Source organism: Patagioenas fasciata, chromosome 3 (assembly GCF_037038585.1).
Source record: "Patagioenas fasciata isolate bPatFas1 chromosome 3, bPatFas1.hap1, whole genome shotgun sequence".
NCBI lineage: Eukaryota > Metazoa > Chordata > Aves > Columbiformes > Columbidae > Patagioenas > Patagioenas fasciata.
Window position 1 is genome coordinate 53,684,575 of NC_092522.1, and position 15,200 is coordinate 53,699,774.

The 15,200-nt window shown below is 34.8% G+C and overlaps 1 protein-coding gene across 9 annotated transcripts in view; it reads right to left on the reverse strand.

Moving 5' to 3' along the window:
• Nucleotides 1–274: 274 nt before the first annotated feature.
• Nucleotides 275–15,200, reverse strand: part of QKI (QKI, KH domain containing RNA binding) — a 158,406-nt gene continuing 143,480 nt past the window's right edge. For 2 of the 9 annotated variants that reach the window (XR_011738335.1, XR_010651084.2), the window contains 4 exons: nucleotides 13,417–13,504; nucleotides 10,815–11,111; nucleotides 8,067–8,910; nucleotides 275–3,435 (listed from right to left, as the gene is read on the reverse strand). Coding sequence is in view for 7 of the 9 variants with exons in the window: in XM_071806362.1 (XP_071662463.1) it covers nucleotides 3,419–3,435; nucleotides 8,067–8,141; nucleotides 10,815–11,111; nucleotides 13,417–13,504 (477 nt within the window). In the remaining 2 variants the exon portion in view is untranslated. Of the gene's footprint in view, nucleotides 3,436–4,006; nucleotides 8,911–10,814; nucleotides 11,112–13,416; nucleotides 13,505–15,200 lie in introns of those variants that run through there. The other 7 variants (XM_071806364.1, XM_065833624.2, XM_071806362.1 and 4 more) reach the window with 5 other exon arrangements.

Below are 15,200 nucleotides of genomic sequence, written 5' to 3' on the forward strand. Positions count from 1 at the left end.
TCTACAAGAAGAATGCCTCAAAAAATGCTACTTTGTTCCCATTTCTACTGGCACCTACTCCCCCAGGTAAAAGGTCAGAATGACCAAAGCCAACGTAATAGTAGTGTGCAGAATGTCAGCCGACAAACAACATAAAAACAAGTCACGTTGTGTTATCTGTGGTCACGTTCTTCAGGGTTAGTCCAGTAACTCAAGACTTTACATTCTTCCATCTTTATTTGTTTATTTTAATTAAACATGTAATGGTTAATAAACAGACATAGTCCAGAGTTAGTAGGTTGGTATTATAACATTTATTAAAATAATGCTATGGGTTAATAGAAACAGCAAAGAACCAAAGAATTAAAATGCAAGCTATGTAAAAACCCAACTAAAACCCAAATATGTCTAATGTATTCATCCAGTAGCTAACTAAAAGCCCAAGAAAGACAACACTCCCAATATAATAAAGTACTGCAAAACAATTGGCAATTTTTCAGTTATCAAAATTGTGGGTTTTGCATTTTGTATCCTTTTTTTTCTCAATCAGGAAAAAAATTCTTTTGAATGTTATATAACATACATATAAAACAAGATAGAAAAATACATTATAAACTTGTAACAATGGCTGTAAATACATTATCTTACATGTTTCTCATAGGCAATAGGTTGGTTATGGTACATACATAGCATGAAACTACTAAGATAATAAAGAATAGACAAATACATGTCATCTGTACGGTTACATACAAGCGACACTCCCATCTACCCACTCTAAAAAAATTACATAATACTGTCAGAAAGAAGTCTTAAAACTACTTAGTTTAATAAAGAAAAAGTCATTAAAGAATGATAATACTGAGAACCAAGGCATTCAGAGATTTCAAAAGTCATGCTTTTTTTTTAAGTTGATCCAAAATTTTGTCAACTAAGTTTTCAGAAGTTTGTTCAGAGCAAACATTACTTTCACATGTCACACATCTATTTCATACACTCCCCCTCCCCCCCAGTAAAAGACCTTTGATAAACATCTAAAATGTCCGGGTTTTATCATACTTGAGATGAAACCGGATCAAATACTGGTATTGTTTTAGCAAATCTCTCTTCAAATGTTTGAGTGTCGCAAGTTTATTCAACCAACCAACCAAAATAAAATCAAAATGGCACAGCATATACTGTAAGTAAAAACAACGCAACTGTATGTGTAACAGGAAGACAAAGCCAGTGGCACAATAAACAAAAAGCTAGCTGAATACGAAAGGATGAATGTCTATTGCATAGTAAATAAACTGATAATTCTTTCCAGGTGAGACAAGATGTTAGATGAGGTCACCATGCAGGTGCTTAAAAATGTAAGCCCTCTTAGCTTACTATTGACCTTTCATTCGGAAGCTGTGAAGATTTGCAGGAGGTGAATAAGTTGACTAGAGGGGAATAAAGTTATCACCTGATATTTGCCAAGTTTAGTACTGAGCCTCACGCAAAGTAATACTTAATGTTTTCAGAACTAAATGCTGTGTGTCCATCAGCTTCAGCTCTGGCAGTTGCCCAGCTATATGAATCACATGTGGAAATAAAGGTTAAAAATAAAGCACAGCTGGACTTCAAATTAGCTGATGTCCCTCTCCTGCTTATCTCATGAAGAAAAGCCAGCGGGCAGATTAAACAAAGAGGAGCTGAAAAACACAGAACTTGCACGTTGTTTGCCACTGCAGGAGCTGCCTGTGAAAACTGGGGACAGGCTCAGACTATAACTGAAAACTAGCAAAGCACTTTCATTTGCCACAGAACATCATTTTTTCGGGTGATGCTGAAACCTACTGTATTTGATGTATTTTTGTTCCAACCATAACGAAGAAAACTCCTCTCCATCCCTGAACAAAAAGGACATACTTCCAGCCCTACAAACATTTGTCAGCTAAGACTCTCATTTAGCATGAGACAGTCAGTGTCACAGAACCCTTTGGTTTACTTTGCACAAGTATGGCATTTGCTATGATTTAAAAGTCGAGTGGCTGAAATAATGATGGGCTGCTTTGACAAAAACTTAGCAAGTATTTTACGTAACGAGATTTTGGCAAAGTCACGTCACACTAGTGTGGCAAAAATCAGGTAATTAATATGGTCAACTCATCATTTGTCTTTCCTCACAGCTTCTTTCACATACTGGGCGACTGAGTGGCATGCAGTAACTTGTCTGAGGGAGAAGCTGATTATACAAGACATTTGACTAAATGACCATGAAGAAAATAAGGCACTTCCTTTTCTTTAGACTTATTCCAATACTTAAAAAATAAAAAAGAAAGACTAAAAGGCTCTTTTGGTCTTTTGTTTCTTGACAACCACCAGAAAAAATCATTTAATGAAATAAAGGGTTTCTTTGTTCTTTTTTTCTTTTTTTTTATAACACTTGAAAGTATAAAATGCTACATTTCCAAAAATATATTTTTTCTGCACCAGCACCCTTGTATAGTAAAAGTATCTACTTTTTTGTTCATTTTGTTTCAATGCACTACACTTTATCTACAATTTCATTACATGTATACAGCAAATAGGCAAGCATGGCTTTTACATCCTTAATGAAATTTTTTCTATACAGGGAGGTTTAAAAAAAATATTTGAACAGTTTGCCCAGTAATGTGACACATAATGCATGTACCTTGTTCTCATGTACTCTTCCAAGGAGATTAAAATATGGTTAAAATAATTTAAACTCAGATTTTGTTTTAATAGTGTTGCTGTTTTGTTCTCTGCATTAATGTAGTTCTGAAAAGCCATCGTAGTCTGCATTTCATGGCACACTTTCCTTTAAAACGTCCAATTTGGCAGGCAATAGAAAAAAGGCTGCAACGTCTGCCCTGCGAGGGCACCGGTAGTGACTAAACAGCATATCAAATTTTGAATACTTTTTGGAATCCCTTCCCCAATGACATCCCTGACCAAAGGTTCATGCATGATGCATCATCACACAGTACATTCAGAGAGAGCTTGGACTTTTTTTTTTTGTTTTTTTGTTTTTTTTTTGTGGTTTTTTTTTGAGAAGAAAAATATTCCTAGAAGTCTCTCACAGTAACTGCCTCTGTCATCGGGTAGTTAAGGGACATCTGTCTCCATGGGGTGCGAGGCCTCCTTACCGTTCGCTTGGGGCGGGACACTAGAGGATGATCAGTGCGGAGGGATGAGTTGGACCTTATTGCTTTACTACTATTCAGTGCAGGTTCTAGAACCACTTTCACCCAAACAGGAGAACAACAAAAAGCGGAGTTGGAGGACAACAATTTCTTTGTCTGTTTTGTTAGATGGTAAGACGAACGGACAAGTGCCCCAGCTCGCTGCACTGAAGACAGGCAAGCAAAGGCGTTTACCAGTTAACTGATCAGCAGGCAGGCATGGTCAGGTCATCATTGGGTGAAGAGTTCAGAGGTCAGAAGGTCATAGGTTAGTTGCCGGTGGCGGCTGGGTGGTTAGAAACAAAAAATAAAAAAATAAAAAAAAAACAAAACAAAACAAAAAAAAAAAAGAAAGAAAAGATAGAGAAGAGATTAGTTCCAGCTAGTGACGGCTTAATGACAACATGAAAACTAATCACAACTAATAAAAAAAACAAGCATGTTTAATTCTGACATACTGATCGACACCATCTACAGAATGCAATAAAATCATGACAGCCCTCCATCATGATTTGGACACGTGAAGGAGAAGCCCGCTCCCACAAAACCAGTTAACAGGAGAAATAGAGATAAAATACGACTAACGACTAATGGTTAGTAGCAGTCGATGAAGGAAATTGGAAAACAAAAAACAATGAACAGTTTTGGAACTGGGTAGATTTCTGGAACAGTCAGTGCACAGCATCAGTATCTGACTGCTATTAAGCATTAGTACCTCCCCAAGTGCAAGCATTAAAGCAACTATTAATGATGGATGTGATTATTAATAACTGATTGTTAAAAGAATGGAGTCATCTAAGGAATTCTGGACTTAAGAGAAACAATTTGGTTCAACAAACTATGGGCCAAACAAAGGGTTTTTGTTCAATAAATTTTTTATTGCCTTTCATTTATTCTATTTACAAACGACATGGAATTTCTTGGCCTCATGATACAAAGCAATACTAAACTGTAGTCTAGCAACGTAGGCATCATCGTGGGAACCAGGAAAACGCTCAGCCTGCTACTTTAGCCAGCACTTTCCTGTTCAAAATACTATTTTACACATATAGGACACTTATAAAATGCACTTGCATGTAAACACTGTAAAAGTCCTGCCATTTTAAAGTCTATACTTAAAAAGCTCTAAGTACATCAAAAAATAGAGAAAATATCTAATTGATACTAATAAGGCATTTTAAAACTACAAACAGCTCTCTTTATTCATTTTCAAAGCTAATACTCTGCAAATACAATAAAATCTGACATTTCATATACATTCCTGCTTTATATTTTTATATTTTAAAAGAAGCCACCTGTAAATACTATTTTCTTTTGCAATAAACAAAAAAAACCCCAAATAAAACAAAAATTAAAACCCAAAATCACAAAAAATTACAGTAAAACATAAAAAAGTTCTCAAGTGGAAAGTTATCATTCCCAATGTTCTTGAGCTGTTCCTTCTTTAATCATTCTCTCACATTCTCCTTCACCAAACTTGGTCCACTTAACAGTAGTATGATTTTTTTTTTTTTTTTTTAAGACTCATTCAACAGCTTAATTATAGCTAATAAATTCTGAGGTTGATAAAGTTTTTGTACTGTTGCCCTTTTGACTACGGCAGAGGAGATGAAAGTGAGAAAGGTATTCAGTGCAAACTCAGATTTGTGCCATCACATAAAATGAAGTCCAGTAGGTGCAATATTCACAGATAGCATCGATTTCGCAATCTTTCTTGTGGGCTGATTTACTTTCACATAATTAAAATGGCCTATCATTTAGCGAACAGTTTGTAACACTATGAAAAATTACTACTGTAACGTAAATGAGACCACATGCTCCCTGAATTTTTGCAGAATCACTAAGTGGGATTTGTTTAAATTAAAATGGCTGTTTCAAAAATAAAAATAAATATTTTATGTGGCACAATCTCACCACTTTACAGGTATACTAGAAACAGACTCTTAAAGCATCTTGATACTGATTACAATTTTGATTAAATGGTATTAAAATTTATTTATAAATTATGTGACAGTTTGTTTCAATAGAACATTCAAGAAAATTCTTAGCATTAATATTTCTTGTGGAGTTTATAATCAAAGCAAACTAGCTTTTAAAAATACCAGTACACCTGTGATACATCCTCTGCCAAGTCTCTGGCCTTCTACAGTACACACAGGTTTGTCAACTGTGCAACACCATTTACAGTTTATTACAATTAAATCAGTCAGTCTGTCTGTTATATGCGTCAAATTCCATTTTGTATTATTTATATACTGGGGTTTTATTTTGAGTTAAAATGAGCTATATTTTTTAACTCTTCACCAATTCTAAATGCTTAGTTGTGAAACATTTACACAATTGGGGATTCTTGCTTTAAATGCAGTGCTTAACTCTAAAAACAAAAATCAAAAAAAAAAAAAAAAAACCAAAAAAACAAAACCAAAAACCAACTATGCAGAGAATAAAAACCTACTTAAAAAGTGAATGCAGTAGTACTACAAAGTCATCTGAAAGTTGATTTAGAATTAAAGAAAACTTTAGACCCAATGAATGCAAATATAGATTTAGTGACATTTAACTATATATATAAAAAAAAGTTTACACATTAAAAAAAGTATTTCGGTTTGCTGACATTGTCTTTCATGGTTATAGCTATAGAAATATATTGGTGACAGACCAACCAAATTAGTGAATATGGCAAATAATTAGATTATTTTGATTATACAATGTAATTTTAGCACATTAAAAGAAACTGCTTTATTGCAGAACAAATTTCCCTTCAAAACCTTTTGTGAAACTGTTAAATCTGTGCAGTGATAACCTAGGATTTCAAATTTGAAATACAATGAAGCACAGTTGTAATACTAACTTTGTGTTAGTTTCTTAATACACACTGGGATTATCTAGATAAGACTTTAAAATAATGTTCTCCTGCAATATCAGCATGGTTTTCATGCTATAAGAGAGAAGTATGCATGACTTATTCTGCAGAAGATAAGCCATGTGTATGTATCTACATAAGACAGTGGGCTTCCAACAGAGATGAAAACCATACTATCAGAAAATGGCTGTACTTTGAAAGAAGGTGAAATGATATAATTAATATCAACTACTTATAAGTGACCCAGACAAAACATCTAGGCCCTTTGCAAAATATCTGAAATCTATGTTGAGTAAACACTAAAATGATGAACTTAAAACTATGGACTGGTATTCTCCCCATGCTCCGTGCTTTATCAATATATTTACTAGTTGTCTCAGGCAAATACCTAATTGAACAAAAAAGGTAGTCTCACCGGTCACCTGAATCTACCATTGCAGATCATGAAAGACCATTAGCAAAAGCTTATTTTTACAGCATCAGGTCAAACTTAAGACAACCAAATCCTTACCAGCCATGATCTTGACAGAGTAAATTTTAATCTTTTTCCTATTTTTCTTCCCCGCCCCCCCCCCCCCCATAAACACGGGCTATGATCTTATTCTAATTATACCCTGTTTTCCATTGAAAAATTCTCAAAAAATGAGAACAAGCCAATGTGTTGTATATAATGTGTGGTGATATAAAAGAAAAAGCAATCTTCTAGAAAGCTTAAGTGTCTTGTTGTCAGCTTTACACTTTCTGTAAAGCATAAAATCATATGAAAGATCAAAGTGTTACATAAATATAGCAAATATCCAGAAGGGCCCCTTTTTACAGTATTGACTGAAATCTGTAATGTTGCTTGTAGTTAATTTATGGAAGGTTGTGCAAAGTGAAGTGTAGTTGATGTTAAGAGATGTCAGATCTGTCACCTGAATTTGGCTTTTGAATATTCCAGTATCATGGAAGCCTGCACAACACTGATTTTGATGAGAGCAGAATAATAATACTTGACACATAACGCTTTGCATCCTCAAAGCCCTGTACAAAACGAGAACCCCCACAACACCCCTGTGAGGTAGGGAAGTATTATTATCCTTATTTTACAGATGGGAAAACATATACAGAGAGATTAAATGACTTGCCGAAACCCACAATGAGTCAGCAGCAGGGATGGGATAAGAATTCAGCCCACACACTACTCCCTAGCCAATGTCAATAAACCGAAAAATATCACTTGTCTCAATAAGCTTAAATACTTCATTCAGGGGTCCAAAGGCATTACACTTGAGGAAAAGGAGAAAAATGAAGATTTACTTTCCATTCAAGGGTTAAAGAGAGATGTCCAAATATTGGATGTCATCTCACCAACAGGACTTCAAAAGTTGCTTCTCCTTCAGGTTATACATTTTAGCAGCAAAAGGCAAATAACAAGCAATAGATTTTGGTGAAAAAACCAAAACACTCTTCCTTCCCCTACCCTTAGTAATTCAAACTTAAACAACTTTTGAAGTATTATCTTCACAGCCCTTACCTTTCTGACTTCAGTCAGGTATCTGAGAACATGCATCCTCCTCAAAATATACAGTACAGTGGCTCAAAAGTTTATTGAAAAAAAGGAATCTAAATCTTCAGATTTCTCCAGACACAGACAGGAGGCATTTATTCCTTTACTTCTTTCTCATTAAGCAACCATCCATTCATTTTATTTTGCAACACCAATCTGATATTTCCAAACCAATTAAAAGAACATCAAATTAATTATTGCAGCACTGAATTCATAGTGTTTCCTGATGAAGATGGATCTTTAATATTCCTAAAAGGGAATCAGTTATGGCATTTGTATTAAATATATCACTAAATTTATATATTTGAGCTGGGAAAGCAAAGTTTGCAAAATACTTTTAAATCCACAAGCGTTCCCAGAGCTTTAAAATATTAACTCTTCAGTTCTTTGAAAAAAAGAATGAATGGGTCAAAAATAGGGTATTTGGTTAACCAGCTGTGGTGTTGCAAATCTCATGTACACTCAGAGCACTTCTTACAAACAAGAACTGCAGAACTAAACTAACCTCGGTCTGCGGTCACAATCCTTTGGTAAGGATGGACACGCATATCGTGCCTTCGAACTTTAGTAGCCACCGCACCTAGTTAAATTGCAATTACCAAGACAAAGTTAGAAAACATTCAAAGAAAACATTAACAGCAGGTTTATCAAAATGGATTTAAATGATCATTAACTACAAAAGTTCATTTTAAGAAAAGCAACAAGTTAAGGCACAGTAGTTTCAAATCTTAATCTTAAAAAGAAGTTATCTGTGCAGATTAATATTGCATTTCTTTTAAACATCCTGGCCTTAACCTGTTTAATCCATTCATTTACAATCCCAAAATTACAGTATTTCATGAAATCTATTAGACCCAAGCACATATAAGCTTTACTAGTCACATATTCACTGAAGTGCCTTTCTTGCAGCAGGACTATTTTAAATAATGCCATCTTTTAATACTGACAATTATTTGCTAACCTTAAGATCACTTCCAGTTCTACCACAAAAAAAAGTTTTAAAGCAATTCTTCAAGCCTACAGATTGTGATTTTAAACTTTAAGTCAATAAGTATGAACTGCAATGAATTAGGTGATTAGTAAAGCAAACACTATATAGAACACTTAGCAGTCAGTATACTACTATACACTCATAAATTACAGCTACTCTGTAATAATAGGAGCTAATCCAAATTAATAGCACTAATTTATTTTAAATCTATGTGCAAAAAAGTGCAAGTAAGTCACTGACTGCTAGGCCAAGCTTTTTTCAAGGCTGCTGAAACTAAGCATTTGTTAAAATTCAGATCTGATGAAGGATCAGTTAAGACCGTTCTTGAATTCTTAGCCTTTCGTTGGGAAAGCCATACCTGAAGATAAAAGGAAGGGAATTGTAAGTTAGTTACCAACTAAAATTTGTTCTCAACATCAACATCCCCCAAAATACTTACAGGGATGCATTACTCTGCCATTTTTAACAGAATTATTTTAAGACATCCTAGAGGTCCACCACAAAAATTGGCTAATTTAGCACATTATTCATAAGACTAAGTGTATTACTGCATGAAACTCAACAAAAAACTAATTTAATTCAATTAACTCCATACACCTGCCCAGATGATAGAGTAATGTATTAAGAGTTATTGATTCTATTGCTACCAAACTCGGAGTGTGGTCTTTTTTTTCCCCCCTCCCTTTCCTTCTTTAAATAAGATTATTTGGTGAGATCTGTTTTGGACAATACATCTGTGCTCTCACAGCTGAGCCTGTAAGTATGCAATGGAATCAGATGCCATTTTAGGAGTAATTTTCCCCTCCTCTCTCTACAGAAGATTCTGCAAGAAATCAAAGTTCTCTGCATCATATTATTAGTATGAAATTATGTATTTATTTACTTGCTATTAACTGGATTCAGGAAAGGGGTTTGCCACTAACCAACAATTGACAGCTACTGTGACGATGCCTGTAACTGTGACTTTACCATAGGACATATTACAAGTGGACTCAGAGACTGGGAATGAATGAGCTGGGAAGAATATTTACATGTTTGTGAGAAATTAATGAATGATGACATGATCATATATTCTCTGAATTTTAGCTGTGGGGTAACAGACAACAACCATAGGCTGCTCAAAGACAGACCCACTGCATACCTTTGTCCTACTAAAATTTTTGTTATTGATACACTAATCCTGAAAGGCAGAAGTCTGAAATACATTTTCTTTTTTACTGTATGAAATATAATGTGGAAACACGCACACACGCAGATAACTCAACAAGTATTTGTCATGTAAGTGAAACACTGACTCTTTGCAATACTTTCAACAAAATATTGACTTTGAACCTTATTGTCCAGTGTTCATTAGAGATGTTTAGAATTTGTGTAATCAATAACTGGCACTGAACAAACTAAGATCAAAGTCCTATAAAATCAACATTATGCAGCACCAAGGTCATATGCAGTTCAAAACAAACTGAAGAGAAAATATTTAGATTCTATAGATGGTAAGGAAGGAAGAAAATATTGGAACTGCTTGTTTCATATTGAGCAGTTAACTGAATTGTCATGGCTTCTTTATCATTCTAGTCTTCATAGAGCAAGTCAATGATCTGAAATATTAGGAATGATGGGCATTTCAATCCAATGTATTTAAAGAAGACATTATAAAGTTGCTAACTGTATTATGCTTTGGTCAGAACTTAGTTTGCTTTATATTCATTCACTGAAACTATTTTCTGCTTACAAGATAATTCACAGCTTTCTGACACCAAGGAGAGATTATGAGTTGTATAGTAAAAAAAGAAGCGAAAACTCAAAAACATTAAAAACCTTTCCATTCTCTCCAGTTTTGCCACTAAAAAGGTACAGCAAAATAGGAAGTTTCATCTTCCAAAGATTACTGGAAACTAACCTATGTTAAAGAGATCACAAACAAATCTGGCATTTATGGGAGCATAAATGACGTATCATAGATGCCGACTTCTATTTAGTCTTTTTTTTTCTTGCCCATATATCCATCACCTAGTTTCATACAAGCATTAAATATTTTCTGTAATATTAATATACTAAATACGCACATTTAATAAGGCAAAATACGCTTAAAATGTTTAAGAGTTATACCATTTGAGCCGTTTTCCTAGGCAGTTTTGAGATACCTGAGAGATAAGATTGTTGCTTTAAAGTTTTTTCTTTGAGCCCCATGACTTCTACCTTGCAAATATAGTAAAAACATACACAATATATTCTCCAGTCATGTGTGGACAAAGATCTTACCTAATACACCACTAGGTTCAATGGGATACTCAAGGATTGATGTAGCTGGTGCCAGCGTGTAGGGATATTCATACGGTGTGTAAATTAAACCAGCTTCGGGTCCAGGTGGAACTATTGCAGCGGTGGGATGAGGAGTTCCGTTTGGCATGACAGCGGTTTGTATTTGTCTGATCAAAGGCATTATGGTAGGGCCAGCAGGCGTAGGAGTACGCAGGGCAGCTGGCGGGAGAACAGGCGCAGGCCCAGTAATAATCCTTGGAGCCTGGGCTGTTGCTGCAAGAGAAAAGGCAAGGGCTGCTACAGTAAGCAAAGAAATTCAGAGGAAAGTATGGAGATAGCAGTACAAAACGTGGAAAGAATGGGAAAAAAGGGGAAAAGTAGGAAAGAAGAAAAATAAAAGGAAATCATTAGTACATGCGCTGATCACAGTGCCAAAGCACACCATTCAAATGCAAACAGCTTTCCATTTTCCAGTGTGATTAAGTATGAACATGCAAAATAAAAAAGCCATTGTAAAACAGTGAGGTAGATTTCTCAAACAGGTTACACAGCACAAAAGCTCCAAAAAGACCACATTTCTTCATTTATGCTATCAAGACTGCATGAGACTGAGATGCATGCAGAAGGTACAAGGAAAATACTGTGATAATCAAATACAGAGTATAAAATTTAGTGCAACTACAGAGTCCACAGATACTCAGTTATGCAGAGCTGCCGTATGATTCTACAGCTTTTTTACATCTTACAATTGCATTTAAACATACACACAATTCTAGTTTCCAGGATGAGCGAAGCAAATGATGACCTAGAAACACAATGCATCTCCTCTCCTACTCTAGCATGAATAAAATAAGACTCAAAAGTGATTTCCACATCAAATTCCCCAAAATAAAATACTATCTTTGTATTAAAAGTTCACTATGGACTTGCTTAGGTTAAAGAAAATAAGTGCCAAAAAAAAAAAAAAAACAACACCAAAAAAAACAACCAAAAAGAAAAACAGTACTATCACATTTCATTACGTGTTATGTGAAGCATGTTGGCACATAAGATGAACAACTCCTTAAATACTAACTCATCAGCTGGTAACAGTAAATATTAAAGGATTATAATTTATAGATTTCTATGCACTACTGTTGATCTACATTGATTCATTTAACTTACAGGTGGTCTGACATGAGAAATATGGCAGAAGTTTTTCAGATTTCAGATTGTTGTGGCTTAATTTCTTTTTTTAAACAGCAGTGCTCACGTTGAATGCATAATTAAAAAAACCTCTCAAACATTTTAATTAAACAGAAATAAACCAGTACGGCTTCTACATCTTCAAGCTTTCAGTAAAATCAAAACACAAGCAGGAAAAGTCTTATTATCAAAAGGTGAATATTAGTGTGGAAATCTCTAGGAAAAAAAAAAAATCCATCTTCCCACTTACTGATACAATAGAACAATGGGAATAGATCAGACAAAGAAATTGCTCAAATTATTATAAAGACTTCTATGCAACAGTTTGCCTCAATTTACACGAATCTGAAAGCTATTTTACTCATAAATTTGCAATAATTTAGAGACTAAAATATATTTAAAATCGATCTGGCTTTAAATATTACAGTGTTGAATAAGGTTGAAAGATTTTCCACCACCATTGTAGTGGTAAAAGCCCTTGCTTATGTCTCTTTTCTAATCAGAATAATTACACAGGTGTAAGCACTCTCAAATTGACCTAACTGCATTCCAACCTTTAAACATATTCAACACTGAAATGGCGACTGTGTGGAGAAACAAATTTGCAAATATCAGTAGGCCCTTAGTGAAAAGACTGATTTAACTATGCTTGTATTTGACATCTGTATCACAGCTACAGCAAAAATTTCCTTTGGAACAGTATCAGCAACTACATTTTCTGGAGGAGAAATTAGATTTTCAACTAGAGAAAATTATTTGTATCACACATAATATGTGTATGTTCTCATTAGTAAGTGTTTGTAATTAATTTTCAAGTATAAACCTGTGCATACATGCATTTGCAAAAGCATTGTCACACAAATGTAATGGAAGAAATCGCAAAAATGGCTCATTACATCACTGATCCCTGTGAACTCAGCTGTGAAATCAGTTGATGAATTGTTGGAAAAACAAAACATTGGGGGGACACATGCAAGGCAAGATGAAAGGAAGAAATGTAATACAGAAAAACGTATTCACTGTATCCTGAACATCTGTAACATTTTCAAATTAAATCGCTACAAATAAAATTGAAAAGGGGTCTGTTGTCCTTCATATGTATTAAGGAAAAATTATTGTAAGACAGAAACATCAGGGTTAAGGGCTGAACTTGTTTAAACTATGTGTTTGTAAATATTTCAACCCAGACATACTGTTTACAAAAAGAGCAGAAGAGGGGTGTGCAATACACAAACCGGACATTACTTATCTCCAGAAGATCTCTTGCAAGAGCTACCTACTATTTTGTTGGGTTTTTTTTTTACTGTCTTCCATTCGCCAACACAGTTGCTACTGTACATGTGCCAAAATCAGCTTTAGGAATCAGAACCTTCAAACATTACTATGGCTTTGACCCTCGAGCTTATAACGTGCTTACGTGATTTGATGTTGGCATCTCTGTAGGTGCCATTCAGAATTGCAAGCTCCATCAGCTGCATCTTTTTAAGGCTGTCTTCCCCTTCTGCCTGCATGCAAAAAGAAGGAAAGAAAGTCAGGCTTATTAATTCACTCGTTCACAATATTTAAGGCAGGGGTGTAGGAGTAGTTACATTTACATAGTCCTAAAATTACATTTGCCCCTTTGAAGGCAACCGTGAGGCTGATGTGGCCCCCGGTGAAAATGAGTTTGACACCCCTGATTTAAGGGACCTAGAACAAAATGCCTTCAGGTTTTATCCAAGCAAAATACCTGCTTACCGTTAGTCACAAAACCACTAAGCTCTGTCAAATTTTCCTTAAAATTTAGTGCAAGTTGCTTATTGTCTATCATTAAGAGGTGTTGATCAGTATCTTAAAACAGTTTTGAAAAAGGCTTATGCCATAAATTATAAGTTCAAGCGTTAAGTTGTGCTTGATAAAAATTGTTTAAGGTATTTTAAAACTGTTAATAAAGGGATCTTTAAAAATACTGTAATATTGGGCTAGAAAAAGAACAAATGCTCCAAATTTTAAGCAACTTCAGTTTGTTGTAACTTGCTCCACTGTAGTTGATATGGACTACTTTGGGCTGTGGGGAGGTGGGGGCATGATGGGGCAGCACAGAGGGGAGCAAACAAAAAATAAGCAACAAACTTTCAGTAGCTTTCCAAACAGAACATCAACAACTTTGTAAGGCAGAATTCACAATTCTGGCATATGCAGATATATTCCAATTAGGATACAACTACTATTCCCACAGTATACCTTATTCTTGGTTTTGCTTCAATATAAATTACTTCCCTGAAGTTATCTACTCCATTGATATTCTGCAGCTTGCATAAATATTATTACATAGTATTCAGTAAAAAAGCTCACATCCTCAGTTACTAACAAAAGTATTTCTAATCAGTATAATTTTAGTATTAAGACCTGTCTTTCCAGAAATACTGCCATTTGTTTAGTCTACATCCTATCAATCAGAAATCAAGTTTATGATATAAGTAACCTCGGAGAGATGGTCAGCATCTACTGTAGTCTTACCACCTTGCTTCTCGCACTGAATGCCACTGCTGAAATTCTCAGTCAGATGGAAAAGAGGGCAGCGTCAGCTGTCTATTCACGCAACGTTTTCCAGATACTTGGAACAGCCTGTTCCACACTACGCCATCCACTCTGAAAATCTTAGAAGTCTGATTTCAGAAGGTCACCTGTCTTAAACTACAGTTCTTACAGATGGTTTGAACTAGGACTTCGAAGAGCGATTATTAAAAAAAAAAAAAAAAAAAAAAAAAGCCTCAAACAACCAACCCACCCCCACACCACAAACCAACAGTATTAAAAGCCACAAAGAACTGCAATCACTATCAATAACAACAAAACATATTAAATACCTCTGTGCCCATTACAGCACTGCACCAGTAAAACATCATCTCAAACTAGTGAATAGGATTATCTACACACAGTGCTCCGAACGTACAGGGAAATATTTTTTCAGGTTATTTTGCAGCAAAACATTGTTATACATACTTTACTCCCAAACTACAGAAAAGTAATTTACTAAATTAAATTCTAAGCCAAAAATCTTTTTAAATTGTATGTAAGCAAATATAGTACTTAGTGTGAGGTATGCTCAAGGACCACCACCTCTTGCAATGGAAACTTACATCTGATTTTTATCAACAACTTCAAATCAACATGGTAAGATGGGTCAACACTAAATCACTTTCAGATGTCAGCAATGAA